The sequence below is a fragment of the Sarcophilus harrisii genome, chromosome 2 (assembly GCF_902635505.1).
Source record: "Sarcophilus harrisii chromosome 2, mSarHar1.11, whole genome shotgun sequence".
NCBI classification, from domain to species: Eukaryota; Metazoa; Chordata; class Mammalia; order Dasyuromorphia; family Dasyuridae; genus Sarcophilus; species Sarcophilus harrisii.
The window spans coordinates 522,979,899-523,000,079 of NC_045427.1; the positions used below are offsets into that span (position 1 = coordinate 522,979,899).

The window sequence follows — 20,181 nt, forward strand, 5'->3', positions numbered from 1 at the left end:
GAAAAAAAGTCTGTAGAATATGGAATACTATTGTGCTACAAATGATAAACAGGGTGCTCTCAGAAAAATCTATAAAGATTTAAATGAACTGTGCAAAGTGAAATGAATAGAGCCAAGAAAACTTTGTACACAATAACAGAAATATTGTTAAGATGATCAACTCTGAATGACTTCTGATATTCTCAGCGATGCAATAGTCCAAGAAAACTCTTAAGAACTTATGAAAAATGCTATCCATCCTCGAAGAAAGAACTGACTGAAAAATTTTTTAAAACTTTATTTTCCTTGGGATTTTAAAAATATTTTCTTTTGCAATATAACTCAGATGGGAATGTTTTGCATGATTATACATCTATCACCTACATCAAATTTCTTGTCTTCTCAATGAGAGGGTAGAAGAGAATTTGGAACTCAAAAATTTTTTAAATATTAAAAACTGTTTTTACATGGAATTGGAGGAAAACAAAATACTAAATAAATCACTGAGAAAAAAAAAAAAAAAAAGGTATTGGTCAACAGGCCTTTAAGGGCACCATAAGAACAAAGCAAAGCACACCTTTAATTATATTATAAGCTTCTGGCCTAGCCAGCCATTCCTTATCGTAGGGGTGAGGAACTTCCCACCTGTGAGAGTATAAGGCTAGGGAAATAATTTGCTTAGGCAACTGCAGGTGAAGCAGAGCTAAAAGCGAGGTATAACAACTTCCCACAAATTGAGTTCTTTCAATTGATAATTTTATATGACCTGTGAATGATGTTATAAATATCCAAAAATGGCCCTTCACAGAAATAAAGTAAATTTATTAACCTTGACTTAAAGGTTTCTTACTGAGAAGACCAGTTCTGGGACTTGGCTTTTCCAGAACCTGCAAAAAGGCAAGGAAATGATTGTAGCTAAGTAGGGTCATTTAGGTGGAAAATGGGACAGATATGAAGTTCAATCAATATTCTAAGCCCCTAGGAAATCAAAGGGGCAGACATATTCCAGAGAAAAATCTATTGATAGAGAACTGACATTTCTTCAGTTCTCTATCTCCTTAAAGAGAAAAGCAGTTTCCCTATTGAAATGCCTAATATCAATAAATCACAATTTCCTGGCAAAACTGCATTATAATGAATCACTCTCCCTATCTTTGCTGTTACCTTAAAAAAAACTAAATCTGAAGAAGCTGGTTCTTCCCCATTAGGACATTTTAAAAACAATTCATTAACAAAGACAACACAGTTTTACTAGAATACTTTATTTCAATGAATTAACACTTTTTGAAAAAAGTAAAAACCATTAAGTTACTTCCCTGAGCATAAAGAACTAATTCCACAAAAAGCTAAATATGTTTATAAAAAGTTAAAACAATTAATAGGTGCATAATTCTCTGCATTGTTTATTTCCTATTACAAATTCATTTTTAAAAATCTTATGTCTTTTGGTACTTTTGTTAAGTGTAATGACATTTAAATTTCCCACATTTGGTGCTTAATGAATCAGTCTGATTTGTCTTTATCAAATTCTAGTGCAATTTTTAAGGCAGTGCTATTGAGGCCAACAGACTGCATGTTACATATGATGGTAACAATCACTCCTCTTGGGGGAATGGCTATCCTGTGATCCGTAGTTTCTACCTCCATGTCTTCAGGAAGAATCAGGAGGACACTACTAGCACCCACTGCACCTCCAGTGTGAGAAGCATAATGTCGTTGCTGCCTACATGAACCATATATTTGCTTTTTTTCCACAACACCCCATGCCATTGCATATTTCCCCTCTCTGTCCCAAGACATCTCTGTATTTGGCACGGGAGTCCAAATCATTACCATGGTTTCTGGCTTGAGGTACCCTGGCAAAAGTTTCTCATTGGAGTTTTTAACCATTCCAACTTGATACCCATAGAGCATTGCATTCCCAAATTTAAGAAGGTCACCAACTGTAGAGAGAAATCCACCACCAGCCCATTTATAGGAGTTGTCCACATAAGGGGTGTTGACAAGACGTCCCTTTTTGTTGTAAACATAAAACCTAAGTGAAATGAAATAAGAATGGTTATTAGTACACTATTAAGAATTCAGTAATCTACTTTTGATTGTCTATATTATACTAAATGTCTACCTGTGAGCTTGTACTTAAGAATTTATACAAAATAGCAGCAATATAACAAACATTAGATTTATTTAATAGGACATTACTTTGGTACTTAGAAAAAGTAATACTTGTTCCTCATCCCCAGGCTTATTATTACCTTTATGACTTTTCCGCCCCCCTCCCAAACTATTATCCATATCATTAGCAAGTTTAGAACATGACTATCAATCAACAAACAAAAAGTAAGCACTTACTATGTGCCAAGCACTGGGGAAAAAAGACATGTTTAAAAATCTAATCATCTGTTCTGAAAAACACTAGCTGGGTTGTACAAAGTCAGAAAAATAGTAAAGCAGAGAGTGCAATTCAGTTTAACAAAGATGATTTTCATACAGAATTTTGTTGGAATAAAAATATTAATTCTAAATGGAAAGAACAAAATTAGATAACTTAAGTACAAACAGTGATAGGCAAGGGGAGCTGGACCTTGTTTTGAGAAAATAATAAAGTTAATTGTAAATATATAATTAGGCATCTACATATATTTAATTATATATATACCAACCTATATACTTGTAATTATAAACAACTGGCAGCTAAGAGGTGTAGTGGACAGAATGCCAAGCCTGGAGTCAGGAAGACTCATCTATATGAGTTCAAGTCTGGTCTCAGACACTTACTAATTGTGTGACCCTGGTAACTCACTTAACTTTATTTGCCTCAGTTTCTCCATTTGTAAAATAAGATGGAGAAGGAAATAGCAAACACTTTAGTATTTTTGACAAGAAAACCTCAAATGGAATCACAAAGAATCAGACACAACTGAAAAATAACTGAACAACAATTGTAAAAAAGTAGAGCAATTGTAATTGACTAGAAGGTCCATAAAAAGTTTATAATTACCTAAAAAGTTTCTTTTTTTTTCAATTCTAATTCTTCCTTTCCCATATAGTTTATTTAGCAATTTTTTTTGTGTGTGTGTGCAATGGTAATTTAAGTATGGATTAGCAAAGTATTCATTCATGAGATTTTATGACAGGTAACAAGAAAAGTGATTCAGTATTTTGGGCCTAAAGTATTAAAATTTAAACTTATGTTGAAATACATCCACTAAGCAGACTATTTTTACCTCTTAGGTACTAAAAAGAGTTTTTTTTTTTTTTTTTTTTAAGTGTCTCTTATTAATTTCCTCTTACTAGCATGAGTCACTTTAAGGGATAGAATACAATCAAATATTGTTAGGCTCTGGTGAAGTTAGATTATTGTATGTTTTTAGACTGATTCTAAGTATTATATATCATACTAATGGCTCATATTTACAATGTAAATTTTCTTAAGGTTTAATTTTAAGGTTTAAATTTTCTTTATCATTACCTTGAGAGGTAAGTCCTACTTATAGCATTACCTTCATTTTACAGATGAAGAAACTTGAATAGGGTCACAATGTTATAGCCAGGATTTAAACCCAGTCCTCTTTGTATTATATATGTATGAAATACCACATATGCTACTCCTTCAAATCAGAGTGTTACCCTGAAAATAGTTTCATGTATAAGGTAATACATGACCAGAACAAAGAAGACAGACAAGAAAGACAACTCTTAACAGCTTAAATGTCTTTAAATAGCCTAGTTCAATTTCATTTTTAGGTTTCCATTATTAGTTTCATATTCTTAAGAACATTCACACTTGGAGGAAAAACTACAAAACAATACAAAACTAGAATAACAAGTATCCATCTGAGATTAATTTTTCAAACACTTATTAAGCATCTATGTTTAAAGAACATAGATATGGAAGGTAATAAAAAATAAGCCAAGTGAGTTTATAATCTGATAAGAGTACAAAATTGAGTTAATATCTGCAAACTAGCATTTAAATACTGTGTTAAAATACAAAACTTTAATCAGAACTAATATTTAATTACTGTGCATTGTATATGTAATAGCCCCAAACAGGTTTTGGGGTACCTATCTATTGAGGAATAGCTAAATAAATTATGGTATATGAATGTAATGTAGTATTATTATGCCATAAAAAGTGCTTCAAAAAAGAATTTTTTGAAATAGAAATTGGAAAGACCCCAAGGAGAAAAGGAATTTTGCTCACTGAAAGTAAAAAGAGCATGGTAGGCAAAGTCAATATAATCAAAATGACAGTACTATCATTTGCTTATTAATTTGCTTATTCAGTGCCATAACAAACTACCAAAGACTTATTTTACAGATCTAGGACAAAATAACAAAATTAATCTGGAGGAAAAACAGATTAAGAATATAAAAAAAAAAAAACCATGAAAAAAATTGGGAAGAAAAGGGAGCTAATACTAAGAAACTTTAAATTACTCTATAAAGCTACAATCATCAAAACTATTTGGTTTCTGAAAAAGAAATGTGGAGGTTCATCAGGGGAATAGAAATAAATATATTTTGAAAAAAACTATGTATTAGTAAGAAACATAACCAACACCTGAAAGACAATGTATCATGCAAACTCCTAAAGACAATATGATTTTTGTTAAATAGTAACAATGTTACATGCACAAAGTCCAAACACTTCAGACTTAGTTTAGACACCGTTATTAAGGAAAAAATGTTTCTTAATTTCTATAAAAATATAAGTCACTCCTATCACTTTGTATATTATTGTGTTACATCAGAAAGTTTAAGTACATAAAATCAATAGCATATATTAAGGAGTTTAACTTGCCAAGGAGAATTTTCCATTAAATCTCATAAAAATCTTCAATACTACAGCTTGTCAGATAAAGGGCAAAGGGCAAATAACTTAAATAAGTGCACAACAGTAATTCTCAAAAAAGTCAGAAATAAGATGTTTGTAAGTAGTAAAGTAACAAGTATTCTTGTACTAAGTGAAAAGGTCCTAGGATTAAATTTCACCTCGACTCCTTAATCCTTATGTAACCGCTTTATCAGGAAAATTGAGGAATTGTGCTGGATTGCTTTTGAAGGCTCTTTTCAAATTCTGTGCTGTACTACTACATCTACACACACACACACACACACACACACACACACACACAGAATTTTATTTGATTTAGTTTGTTCCAAGGAGATTTTTTTTTCTTTTGCTACATATATTATGCCAAATGTATGAAAACACAGTCTAAACTGTCTCAGGGATATTTGTGGGGGAAAAAAATCTACTAAATTTTAACTTCAGGGAAAATGAATATTTTTTTATAATTGATTTCACAGGTCAGCTGCTATTTTCCAATTCTCTTCTCCTTATAAGTAAACAAAATAATTGCCTAGGAATCCCACAATAAACAAAAAAAGTCAATCATATATTCTCTGACTCCCTGATAGACTAATTACAAAAGTATTTATGTAACTGAAACATTAAGATTTGGCAGCAGCATGGATATATCTGTTCAAATTTTAGTGAATACATAAATAAAAACAAGAAGTCTAATGATGCCATAATGATATAAAAAAGGTAGGAACTTGGAGTCTGACAAGACCTGGCTTAAATTTTAACATTGACAAGTATTAATTGTATGATCCTGGACAAGTCACTTAACCACCATGAGCCTAAGCAAGAGTAAAACCAAAAAATCTAGGTGCCAAAATATAGTGTAATTTTATTTATGTATATGTATTCATATATATGCATATAGTACTTACAAATCTTAAAGATCTATATAAATTTCAGTTATTATTTATGGAATCTAATCTCTCTTCCACATGAAAGTTCTTCAAATATAGCTATCATGTTGCCCATAAATCTTCTCTTCTCAAAACATCCCAGTTTCTCAACAAATAATTATCACAGGACATGAACTCTAAGCCCTACTCTGGACTTATATCAATTATCAATGCCCCTTCTAAAATCTGAAACCTGGACCAAAAGTACTACTTTAGATATCTAAAGTTTGATCAGGGCATAGTACTATGACCAGGACATGATAGTACTATCATATGAGGTATTAGTGTTTTTCCCCAGAAAGGAAAAAATTTAGAGGTGGAAGGAGCCAGGGAAAATAATAGTTTTAAGTACCTGAAGGAATGTCTTGTAAAGGAAGGAAGAGAAATTTTCCTCTTAGTCCCAAAGAGCAAAAGTAATAAATTTAAGCTTCACCTAAAAATTACAACTATCCAAAAGTTCTGCCTTAGGAAAAAGTGGTTCCCTCATCTAGAATATCCAAACAAAAACTAGATAGCCACTTCTGAGACTTGTAGTAAGTAAAAAGAAAACTCATGGAGAGAATAGACAACCACTATTTATTTACAACACTTTCCTGCTAGAATCTTTTCTATGTTATTTCACTATCAATTGGATCAAGTCCAAACACCTCAGCTTTTACCACTCAAGGTCTTCCACAATCTGGCCTCAATCTACTTTCCTAGCCTTTTATCTTCATTATTCCTCTACTGTATATTTATATATCAACTAATTGGGACTATTCATTGTTACCTGAATACACAATGAGATAGTAAAACAATACACAATTTATTAAATGTCCAAGATGTCCAATACTGCATGTATGAGAATAAGCTGCTTAGTGTCTCATAAAGACATTAAGAGATCATAAAAAAGGGTTAAAAGGACCTACATGTACAAAAATGTTTGCAGCAACCCTTTTTGTAGTGGCAAGGAACTGGAAACTGAATGGATGCCCAACAGTTGAGAAATGGCTGAATAAGTTATGGTATATAAATATAAGGGAATATTAATGTTTTGTAAGAAACAATCAGCCAGATGATTTCAGAAAGGCCTGGAGAAACTTACATGAATTGATATTAAGTGAAGTGAGTAGAACCAAGAGAACAGTGTACACAGCAATAAGAAAATTATATGATGATCAATTGTAAGAGACTTGGATCTTTTCAACAATGAGTTAATTCAGGCCAATTCCAATATTCTTGTGATGGAGTAAGCCTTCTGCATCCAGAAAGAGGACTATGGGAACTGAATGTGGATCATAATATAGTATTTTTACCTTTGTTGTTGTTTGCTTTTTTGTCTTTCTCATTTTTTTTCCTTTTTGATATAATTTTTTTCTTATGTAGCATAATAAATGTGGAAATGTGTTTAGAAAAATTGCACACATCAAACCTATATTGGATTATTTGCTGTCTAGGGGAAGAAGGAGAAGATAGAGGAAAAAATTTGGAATGCAAAGTTTTGAATGTTGAAAATTATCTTTGTGTGTATTTTGAAAACAAAAAAGCTATTATTTAAAAAAAAAGAAAGTTGTTCAACAGATATACAGGATATGAGCCATTTTATTAAAATTATTTTCCTCATTTCCAATCAAATTTTTTAAGAGCCAAGAAAATGTTTTCAAGTTCTAGGCTGCATGGCAGTATATACTTTAAACCCTTAAATAAAATCTGGTTTTTAAAAATTAAATTTCATACATTTAATAAAAACAATCTATTAGCTATCACCATAAAACCATCAGGTTTCAGTGGGAATGGGAAAAAATATTTTAAAATTTTGGTGACCTATTATTATTTTTTTTATTTAATAGCCTTTTATTTACAGGTTATATGCATGGGTAACTTTACAGCATTAACAATTGCCAAACCTCTTGTTCCAATTTTTCACCTCTTACCCCCTACCCCCTCCCCCAGATGGCAGGATGACCAGTAGATGTTAAATACATTAAAATATAAATTAGATACACAATAAGTATACATGACCAAAACGTTATTTTGCTGTACAAAAAGAATCAGACTCTGAAATATTGTACAATTAGCTTGTGAAGGAAATCAAAAATGCAGGTGGGCATAAATATAGGGATTGGGAATTCAATGTAATGGTTTTTAGTGACCTATTATTTTTGAAAGAAATTAAAAGTATATATCTTAAAATCCTTTTGCACAATAGCTATTTTTGGGATATTTGATGAAAAAAATTAAGTTTTTATCTTGTGTCTGACTTGTTAAATATATAACCATTCTTTAAATAATACTTAAGTACATAAAAAAATGGATGAATGAAACCTCATCTTGGCTATTAGTTTCAAGATTCTTTCCCTGTAGGCCTCTAACAAATTAAGTCAACTAATAATAATTTAAAAAAAAGACTGATTTGAATTGTATTCTTTAATTCTAAAAGGTAGAAGAAAAATCAGTCAATAACAAAAGTCATAAGTTAATTGAAATGTTTGTTGAATTGGCAAATTTTATAATTTTAACTATGAATAGTCAAGTTGAGGTATTCAACCTGGCCTCAGACTGATTTTGAACCTTAGTATACATTATTGGGCTCACCCCCAAATCAACTGATGGTTATTTTACATCTCACACTCTGCCTCTTATTTCCGGGTCTTTGCACTGGCTGCTCTACATGTCCAGAATGCTCTACATGTCCAGACTTCAAAGAATCCTTCTTCTTCAAGATTTGACTCAAGTGATACTTTCTGCATGAAGACCTTTCACAATCCCAACTTTTAATACTCTCCTTTCCAAATTACCTTATATTTAATTGCTTTGTATTCCTTGGCCTAAGATTCCTGGTGAAGTTAGTGACTAATGGAACTGGCCTTAGAATCCAATCTGTTTTCTTGGCTCCTAGTTCAGTATTCTCTTCACACTATCCTTTATTATTATTATTATTATTATTATTATGAACTACAGCAAGCTAAAAATTAACAAGCACTAGTTCTATAAATAACCTTTAAATTAAAACATTTCTAATTATTTCAATATGCAATATTTCAATATTTGTTATACCATCCTATAAATAACAAAATTCACTTTTCCTAATTATTCTAAAGGTTTTCGTTATGAGTCTGCCAGTTTAGGAAATAAATGTAGTAACTTAAAAAGGCAGTAATATAAGTATTTCTATGTATGATGTATATCATATATGTACCAACCCTCACAAATGATCTTTAAGGACTAAGTTCACCTTCATAGTTCTGCCTGTGCAAGTTTTATAACTTCCAGATATTTGACATTTGAAAAACTGTTCATTTAAATCGTTTTTAAAATTATAACCCGTGGAAAATATATGAATGTGTGTGTGTGTATGTGTATGTGTGTTTGTGTGTGTGTGTTTATGTGTGTGTAGTGTCTAAATGAAGACTAAGAATTTGACAAAACATTTTTCCTTTTTTCATGGCAACTGAATCAAATTATTTTAACAATATAAATGAATGACAGACATATTCCTAAGCATAAAAAATAAGTTAACATACCAAACTGAATGTGAAGATTTTACATAAACACTAACAAATCACTGTTTAGGCAATTCATCTATAATTTTCTTCATGCAAAAAAAATCTTCAAATAATTTCAATTCAGTTTCATGGTTAAATTTAAAGCTTATATAAGTGAGGAATAAAACATGTTCTAAATTTATTAAATTTTAAACCTCCAAAATAAAAATCTTTCTGTAATACTTTATACATCAGTCTTATTTACTTTATTTTGGGAATGGGAAATGGGAAGATGAAAATATGGAAATGTTCTTCTGGAGATTATGACTAAATCCATAAATAACAAACATAAACATCATAAGACACCAGAAAACCATACAATACAAACAGGAAATTTTCATTTACCTTGCTCTATTGTAAATCATTGGTTCATTTTCTTCTTGTACAGTTGTTACCATATCCAAGTCGTGAAATATTTTCTGCATGTAGTCCAAATACTTCTGTCCTGAGGCTCTTTCTACAACAGCTGCTAGCAGACTATATCCAAAAGTTGAGTACAAAAACTGACTACCTTGAGGCATGAGTGCAAGAAAAAAGCCCTCATTATTTTAAAATATATTACCATTGTTTTTACAAAAAGGGACTCCAAAAAAATCTACTGAAAAATACCAGCCTATTTTTGAAACCAGAACATCTTATTCTGACATTTTAAAAAAGGTCATAGACATATTTTATTGGCCTTATAAATTGGCTTTCAAAACTTATCAGCCCTAAAAAATCTGTACATTTCCACTCAATATTACTTCTCTTTCTCTTTGTCTCATCTACTTCGCAAGATAATTATGAGAATCAAATAAAGATAAATACAAAGATATGAAAATAAAAGCATCTGCCTGTAGTACTTTTGCAAGTAGCTCCACTACTTGGTTACATCATTAGCTGATTTCTTTTAGATACCTGATATGTGGAGCAATAACAATTTTTGAGGTTAACATATGCATAAACATATACATAGACTCAACAATCTAATGGAATTTCTAGTCATCATACTGAAATATAAAAATGAAGTATTATGAAAAAATATTATAATTTTATGTAATTATATATTTTATCAAAAAGAACATATAATGTGATTTGCAGAAATTACTATTAATATTTTTCTTCAAAAGCTGTCATGTAGAGAAATAGTTACCTATAATACTGAATTATTATACTTTGAAAACTATTATTTAACAAATTTTTACACAAGAAAGACATAGTAAATCACATCACTAAGGGAATGCACATATATAATATTCTTAAATGGGACTAACTTCAAATGACTGTGCTACATAATGTTGTTCTTTGAGAGGTTCTGCTATTGAATGGGCATGAAGTTACAACTGCTACAGGACACATACACTTTTGACTTCTATCTAATGCATAAAAGATTGTATCATATAGGATATCTTGGATTTATTTAGTAGAAATAATGACTATTTTATTAAGAAACAGAATCAATACTCACCTGGTTTAAAAAACAAAGGATCATTTTTAAATAACCTTAGAGATTCAATTGAATTTTCAAACTTTTCTTTCAAATATAATTCATCTTGTTCAAAATCATTCTTTTTCTTGCCAAGTTTTGGATTTCGGCATTTGGTTTCACTATCCTGCTCCATCTTAGCTTTGGCAAAGTCACCCTTTTCATTATTTTTGCCTCCTATTTCTTTCCAGTCTTTCTCTTGATTAAATTCCATAGTTTCTTTCATCTTCTTCAAAGCTTTATAAGCCTTCTCCTCTTTCACTTTTTTCATATCTTTTTCATAGTGGCGAATTCCACTTAAATGAGAAATCAATAATCTTGTAGTGACAGAAACCTAATTTTTAAAACATGTAAATTCAAAAAGTACATTAATTTACAAGGCAGAAGAAATCATATTAAACACAAAGAAAGCATAATGTAACAATCATATTTCTTAATTCTGAAACACAGTACAAATAATAGTTTTCCTTGCCATTAGTTTTATTTTATTTTATTTTTTTATTTTATAATTTTTATTTTATTTTTTTTAATAGCCTTTTATTTACAGGATATATGCATGGGTAACTTTACAGCATTAACAATTGCCAAATCTCTTGTTCCAATTTTTCACCTCTTACTCCCCCCACCCCCTCCCCTAGATTGCCATTAGTTTTAATGTGAAAGAAGAAAAGATAAGCTATATAATATTCTGCACACCCAGGTACAAGACAAAATAAACAATATGATAAGATATAAAGGGCTGAAACTCTGAATAGGTGAACCTGAATCAGACAACCGAGAACTTAAGGCTAATTACCTAATGGACAATAACTCTATCAGCATGTTTGGAATTTCTCTTCTCACATTTAATATAGGCTCAATGCTCTGGGTTAAGAGAATTGTAGATAAGGATTAGGGGGTGGAGTGAGAACTTCACTTGGCCTCAGGAGAAGGAGGAGAAAAGTGTGGATATTCCTGGAGATTCTGGACTCTAGAATCAAGGAAAGATCCTTGGCAAAATTGGCAATTTTGTCCATCTCCTTCACTTCTCCTCCAAAAGACATAGGACTTTTGCTTATCCTGACTTTGGCTGATTCTGAGGCCTCCAGGGAGCTAGCCCGGACTTTACAATAAGACTGTGATGAAATGTGAATTCCACTACCTTTTCACCTTCATATTCTTTTTCTGGAAATTCAGGAACATATTTCTGTACTGGAATGTCAAGATCCAATCTGCCCTCTTCCCATAATTTGGCAATAGCCACCATGGTAAGACTTTTGCTGATGCTAGCGATTCTCATCACGGTTTCTGGTTTACATGGAACTCTGTTCTCTACATCAGCATAACCCAAACCTTTAACAGGAAAAAAAAATTATTAATAAATACAAAAGAACCTTTAGTATATTTTAGAAGTGTCAAACACACTCTCTTGTAAGCACTCCCAGATTAAAATGTCATTGAGAAATATTTAACAAAATAAAAATATAATACAACATAATGTTAATATGTGATTTGTTAGTTAATATGTAGTCTTAGGGATCCTTATGTAGGTGTAGTGACTAATCTTGACTTCGTTTTTATAGAAAAACTAAAATATATTTAGCATATGGCACAAAATATATTTGCAGGAAATCTTCAATTTCTTATTTCAGCTCTTACACTTCTACCAAGAAAAAGGATTCAAAATTTCCTTATATTAACATCAAACTGAATACTAATACAAGCTGACTCAAACCAAAATTGTACCTATCTACAATTTACTCCTCCATTTTATCAATAAAACATCTTTTATTTAATGCTGAGTAATTAAACATGATATTATTTTAAGATGGTTTATATGAAAATGTCCTTATCTTTTAAAAGTTGGTTATCTTACATTTTAAAAGAAATCTCTCAATACTGTTCAATACTATGACTATTACAAACATTAAACTCTCACAATATTTTGCTGAGGATGCAAAATAACAGTATTTACAGTTATAAAGTAAAAAATAAAAGACAAGTAAAAATTACTATGTACATCAAATAAATACTTATGAGTAAAATATTATCAAAAAAGTATAACAGATGGAGGATGATTTTTCTTTTCTCATTAAATTCCGTCCTCCCATTTCTTCCCCTCCCCTCTTTTTTTGGAGTTAAGGGATTTGCCCTGGATTTCTCCCATTCACTTTTAACTCAAAATCTCTACTACTTGTGATCTATGTAACCAACTGCTCAGGTTATAAATATTTTATGGATAAAAATTTTTAACTAGAAATTATTCAATAAAATGTTTTATTAAATAAATATCCAAGTCAGAGGTTCCATTTTCACCTTTAATAGATACATAACAATGTAGGTATATTTAAGCAACCTGAATTTGTTTGTATTTATTTTCCATTTTTTCTTATATGTGCGATGGTTCTGACAATGGACCTCACAACCCAAACTTCTACAAAAGTATAAGGTGAAGTTTGGAAACTCAAATAGATGAGAGACACCAAAAGGCAGATAGCTACTGACAGTTACTGCTAGATGCCAATCAAGAACTTCTAGGGAAAACAATGACTCTTGAAGGCTAGTCAAAACTTGAAAGCGTCAATTAAGTGTCAAGGGAGAAATGAATAATTATGAAAGTACTTGTAAAGAGATTATGTGGTATGTAATTTATATTGCTGCATTCCAAATTATTTCAAGTTCTTTGCTATTTTGTAATTAGCTTTCATTTCTGCTTGGTGGGCAGCAGTATAATGTTCTAAAAGTACTCATATTAAAAACATTCATTCCCAACAAATTCAATCTACAACTTATCATTCAAGACTGTCTAGAAAATAAAGTAATAAAGTTTAAAATTAAAGAATAAGTAAATAAAATAAAGTATAAAGTAGTAACACAAATCATCTTGTTCTAGTAGCAAAGCTTGGATTTAAAAATGTTACTCTCAAATCTTGTCATTGACTACTACATTTTAAATTGGAGAGTTTACAAAAAAAATCCAATTTTATATTACTTTAGAAAGTCAATTCTGCTTTCCATAATCATGGATCCATAAAGATGATCTTTCATTTTTTATTTTCTTAAAAGATGAATAATTATGTGTTTTCACGCTGATTTATTTAAAGTAACAGTATTTCAAGTGCAAAACTGATATTTGAAAAAAAAAAAAAGTGATTTAGTATTTTCCTAAGCCCACCTTCTGACCAGACTTCTTTTCCATCTACAGAAACTCCAACTACTATGCCTGGTGCTCCCACCTCATCCTGTTTGTGGAGGGGAAAAAAAAAACAAACAGACAGACAGACAACTCAATCAACAGTTTGATCACTAGGTACATTATCCAAAGTTTGGATTGGGAGCTCACCAAGTGGAGAGTGGTCCCTGCTAAGTTTGACACTAACTGCGGGTGAATCAAAGTTTAAACTACTCCGCTACAAGTAGGGATGTGGGGCAAAAAATAAGATAAAGGAAGGAAGTAAGGAAGGATGTCGAGACCGGATGACCACTTGTGGGGTCTCTTTTACAGAGATTTCGGTTTGGGTTTGTATGCATGAGTTGGATTACAAGGTCTCACAAGTGCCTTCCAAACCCGTGACGGTGGGCTGCGAACACTAAGCTTTTGTTTAGAGGGACTACGCGGCAGGTGTCCTCGGGAGGGCATTTGTGAGTAGGCAGGCGCCGGCCTCGGCTCCCGTTTGGGAAGCGACCCGAGGGGCTGTCGCAGGCTCGGAAGGGGATGCTGCAAAGGCTGCCACAGAAAGGAGTCACAAACTCCGGCAAAGCAGGGGCAGCACCCACACAACACGCTCACTGCTTGCCCAAGAGTTCAAGTCGGGGCGTGAAAGCGGGACGAGAAGGAGTCGCCGGCACTGACACTTCCTTCTCTGTCGGGGAACCTCAGGGAAGTCACTTCGCCCTCCCAGCCTCAGTTTCCACATTTGTAAAAGAATGGGGCTGCACTAAATAGGCTCTAAAGTCATTTCGAGTCACGCTGTCGTTTTTTAAGGCCCCTGTTCCCCGGGGGGAGTTCTGGGGCGCTGGGCTAAGGGTCCCCTCACTTCCCTCCCCTCGGGAGGTCCGCCCCAGCTCGAACCTTGATCCGGTGCAGCAGGTCCCGACTGCTCTCGATGGCTCGGGCGAAGCGCTCGGGCGGCGGAGGCGGCGCGGACTGCGCCCGGGGGAGCAGGGCCGGGACCGGGCTCAGAGGCTCGCCCTGAAGTGACTCGTCTGGCCCCGGCGCCCCGGGACTCGGCGCGGGACTCGCGCCTCTCAAGCCGCTCACCAGCTTCGCGCCGAGCGCCAGGCCTAAGCCCAGCCCCAGTCCGCCCGCCCAGCCGTGCCCCGGCGTCCACCTGGAGCGCGGGTGGTGCCGGCGTCGCGGCCCGGCCCCGCTCTCGGGGGGCATCGCCCGCCGCGCCACGGCGCCCAGGAGCCGGTACATGGTCGCAGCCCAGGCCGGACTCCGACTGCTGGCGGCGTGTGCCCGCGAGAGAGGAAGGGGGGGCCGCGCGTGCCCGAGCTCGGGCCCAGCCCCGAGTAACTGACGGCGGAGCGTGCGAGCGCCGAATGCATCGAACCCCCAACTCCGGCTCCTCTTGCCTTGTTTGCTCTCTTTATAACTCTTTCTCTTCCTTTTTCTTCTCCGTGGCCACTTCCTGTCTAGTTGTTAATTTTTGTTTCTCTGTCCATCTCTGTCCCTCTGTCTCTCTCTAATACTTCCCCTAACTCTCTCTCAGTCTCTGTCCCTCTCTTATCTCTTTGTCTCTCGGACTCTCTCTTCTCTTTTTGCATGTCTCTCTCCCCCTCTTTCCTTTTGTCTGTCTTCCTTTCTCTCCTCCTTTTCTTCCCCTTTCTCCTTCAGTCTCTCTCTCTCTCTCTCTCTCTCTCTCTCTCTCTCTCTCTCTCTCTCCCTGTCTTCTCTCTCTCCTTTCTCCCCCCTGTGCTTCTCTCCTCTTCTCCCTCCGTTTCTCTCTTTGTCTCTTCTTTCAGCACCATTGTTTTCTCTTCCTGTCTCCTCCCTGGTTTCCCATCATATTCTCTAGTTTTCCTCATATTCTTTTTTCTACGATTCTGTCATCCTTTTCTCCACTTACTCTCTTCCTTTCCCTATTCATCATGCCTCAGTCTTCCTTTTCTATACTTTTCCTCTCCCTTCCCCCACTTCATTCTTCCTCATTTACCATTTTCTCTCCACTTCCCTTTTCTTCTCTCCTTTTCCCCATTCATTCTTTCTCACGGCCATCCCTTTCTCTAGTTGCTTTTCCCCTTCTCTTCCTGCTCCCCTATTCATTGGATCCTTTTCTCTCTTCTTCTCAACCCTAGTTGTCATCTTTATATTCATCATTTATATCATTCATTTGTAAGACCAGAGGATTCTGGATTAGGAAGAAACTTTAAAGGTTATTTAGCACATTCCCCTTATTTTACAAATGAGAAAACTGAAGTCCAGGAGGTAAATTGACAATAACCATGATCATACAACTATTGGGCGCCAGAGCTGAGATTTGAAACAGATCCTACACGATTCTTGGTTTTACATCTTCTATATTGAAATTGTGAGGAAAATTCTATAGAAAATAAAGCTCTGTCTTTGCACACCCAACTGTCTCTGACCATTAGATAATCTAAACAGGATCAGGAACTGAAAAACATGTACCAACTAATTCCCTGGGGATTTTCATTAAAAGAGAACTTTTTACTTAGACCTCTAAGCTTATGTGTGAGTAGCTCCCTCTAATCTGTATAAAATCACCATTCCACATCTCATCTGGTAAGACGCTCATTTATGTTTTTTTTTTTTTTATTCTTCATAAAAATTCCCTTTAAAATTGAGAATTCTGTTTCTGCTTCTTTCATTATCTCTAGAATACAGTTGTAATTTTTACAATTTCTATTGTTTCTCCTGTTTGCAACTTTTTTCAGTCATCGTTGTCTTTTTATTCTACCTCTGCTTTAAGCTGGGAATAAAAAAATTTCCCTAGGTATTTACTAAATACCCATGCCCTATTCAGAATACAAATACAGAATTGAAAATGGTCCCTGCCCTCAAAGAATATGTAATGGGAGAGACAAAACATAAAGCAGAGTAATAACCAAAGAGAAAAAGGCAATAGCATTAAGTGCTAGCTATGAACAAGGTTTGCTAAATGCTCTGCAAATATTATCTCATATGATACAATAGGTAGGAGGCAGCTGTTGAATATTATTCATATTTTACGGTTGAAGAACTTTGGCAAATAGAGGTTAATTCACATAAAGGACTTTCCCAGGGTCTCAACAGCTGAGATCACATTTGAACTCATATCTTCCTGACTCCTGATCTATCTAACTGTCTCAGAAGAAGTATTTGGGGTTGGAAAGTTACTGGAATAATGAATGAAGCCATAGGGGAAGTAACTGATACCTGCTATTTAGTAGAGGCAATGACAATGATTTGATTATGATTCCAGAACTAAAAAGAAAAAAATGGGAATGAGGTGAGGAGAAAGAGAGCTGCTGAGGGGTATGAAGAGAAGATAGTCAAGGAATAAAATAAGGCATAATTGAATTGGGCCTGGTATGATATAGGGGTTATTGAAGTTACCAATCAGGTGAGTAAGGGATAACTGTGGCATTTAAAAAAAAAAGACCCTTTGAATTGTCTGTAATTTTTATTCTTTTGAGATCATATTGTTCTATGCTTCATAACCACATTGTATTGTTGGGAAAATATTGATGTTAAAGAGAGAAAATCATGACTGCGAGCAATTTGGGATATTTGAAAGTATAATACAATTTCAAAAATTAGATAAAAACCAAGTTATCTTCTTCTTACTGAGTTTTTGGCCCAGATTTTTGTCCATCTGCTGTACCTGTCTGAAATATATTAACATTTTTACTGATAGGCCAATTCAATGGATTGTCTATTTGTTGGCTAGTTACATTCTGGACAATATGTGGTTGTCATCCATTTGGCTTCCCCCCTCCCCCATTAAGTTTTTGCTTAAACTGATTTATTTATAATAAGTGAGGAATTCATTGAAAAGGTTATATTCCAGGGTTTGATGAAATTATTGCTATATTATCTTTGAACAGGAGTATTTAGAGAACTCCACCATTAATAGAATATCCTTTTATTTGGACAATGCAATGTACATTATCCATTTCATTTTTAACAAAGATGTTGTTGTTGTTGGAGGTACTTAATGACTAATAAAAGTTATCTTTGTAGTTTTATTTATCAAATTTACATAATTTAACTTCTGTAAGGAAGATATTTTGGTTTTTTTTTTAAAGTTATTGAAAATGGAAAAGATCATAAATTGCATATTTACCCCAAAATGTTATTAACAATCAGTGACCTAGATGTCTGCTTTCTTATCTCTGTAGAAGTTTTCTGAGCCAGTATATGACTTGGATGTTTGTCTTATAATTAACTGAAAAAGGGAACAACCTTCCTCAAAGAAGACTTGTTGCTGCTCTCAGTTATTAACTTCTTCCTTCACCTTCTACCAGGCTACAAAGGAGTCATCAGGATGTTTTCTGGTCATTGGTACCAGAGTTGGCTAAGATATCTTAAATGAATTTTGTCCTATAGAACAAAAATTGACAAGGGTCTCATGTTATTTACACCCCTCAAACAGTTATGTGACCATAAAGATATTGTAGTCTGTTGTAGAAAAGTGTTTGTAAGAGTCTGCATTTTTTCTCTCTCTCTTATGTATACATCAAGGAAAAACACTCAATATATCTCAAACACATTCATACATAGACTGCTTTTACTCTTCTAGCTCTAGATCTGTTTATATTTGCTGGGGTTACCCTCTTTCCCCCTCCAGACCTATGAGAGACTCAAAGCTGGGTCATTGAGATATAAGGTTTTGTTAGGGTTTTGTCACTGCAATCAGAATTGGAATTACTGACCCCTGAACCAAGTATGAATTTAGTCTCACTGGTTTGGCACACAGTTTAAGGGTACCCATTCTTGGGCCCTGATGCTTACTTTCGTCACATTTACACAAATCAAAATTCATCTTAAGTATGAGTGCCTTCTCTGGAGAGCTATACTTAGCACACACACACACACACACACACACACACACACACACAAACTCATACTCTCTCAGTTTCCACACTGTCACATATCTCTGTCCACATTCAATTCTTTGTTTGATTCACATGATTAATCATTCTGAACACACTAACCCTTTAGATACATGATATCTGTCCTACTCTTTGTCTCAAAATCCCATGGATGACATCCTAGCTACCTCTTTTGCACCAATGACCAGAGAACATCCTGACTCATCTATATCCTGGTTGTGGGGGAAGAAAAAAATTAACTACTAAAAGCAATAGCAAGACTTCTTTCATATTGGAGAAAGCTCTTACCCTTTTGCCCAGTCAATTATAATACATATATAGAGCATGTACATAAGATTTTCAGAGATTAGAAAGCAGACATCTGAAACTGATGATGCTTTAAAAAAAAAAAAAAAAGGCATGCCATCTGTGATCTTTTCCCATTGTTTTGGAATAGAAAGATAGCAAATTCATAAGAAAAAACTTTAGCAGTGTGGCAAGTGGGTGGGAAGGATATTTTTGGGCAAATGTAGGCTTTCCTAAAATTTCTTAAATTATATCAACTATGTATCTGCTTCCTCCACTAACTGGCCCTATGTCAATGTGATGTTTATTGGGGAAGATATAATTAAGAAAATCTGGCAACTGACTAGATATGAGATATGGTAGAAATAGAGATTTCAAGCTGAGTATTAGGAGAATCATGATGTCCTTAGCAAAAATAAGGAAGACAACACATGTAAAAATGATTTGTTTGACTTTTTTTTTAAAAGAAAGATAGGTATGATTTTAGATATTGAATTTTAGGTGCCAATGGTACATTCTGGCAAAGAAGTCTTGTAGGTTATTTGAAATGGTCTGGAATTAAGAGAAATCAGGACTGAGCAAATATTCTTCACAGAAGTTGATGGTTGGAATTGGAAAATTGAATGATTCCTAAAGGAGACAGCTTTTAGAAATGTCTATATTTTGATCATTACAGGTTGAAGTGGATTAAGTGGAAACAGAGAAATAGTCACTCATTGTGTTAAAAATAAAACTTATTGGGTTTATCAAACACTAGATTGTTATAGTTATTGACTATTTTGTCCTGTGAATCTAAACCATTCCACTGATCATCTAGTCTATATCTTAGCCAATACCAAATGGTTTTGGTGACTGTTGCTTTATAATATAGTTTTAGATCAGGTACAGCTAGGCCACCTTCATGTGATTTTTTTTTTTCATTAGTTCCCTTGAAATTATTGACCCTTTTGTTCTTCCAGATGAATTTTGTTGTTATTTTTTCTAGGTCATTAAAATAGTTTCTTGGAGCCGTGTTACTACTGGGCTTATATCCCAAAGAGATCTTGAAAAAGAGAAAGGGACCTGTATGTGCAAGAATGTTTGTGACAGCCCTGTTTGTAATGACCAGAAACTGGAAACTGA

General features: G+C 34.0%; 1 protein-coding gene across 1 annotated transcript; it reads right to left on the reverse strand.

The window, feature by feature from the left end:
* Positions 1–1,224: 1,224 nt before the first annotated feature.
* LACTB (lactamase beta) lies at positions 1,225–15,354 on the reverse strand. Its single transcript, XM_031955430.1, has 6 exons — positions 14,786–15,354; positions 13,889–13,955; positions 11,876–12,066; positions 10,717–11,068; positions 9,615–9,780; positions 1,225–2,014 (listed from the first exon to the last, which is right to left on the reverse strand). The coding sequence occupies exons 1-6, from the start codon at positions 15,131–15,133 to the stop codon at positions 1,483–1,485; spliced, it is 1,656 nt and encodes a 551-aa protein (XP_031811290.1). The 5' UTR covers positions 15,134–15,354; the 3' UTR covers positions 1,225–1,482.
* Between the last annotated feature and the right edge of the window lie 4,827 nt (positions 15,355–20,181).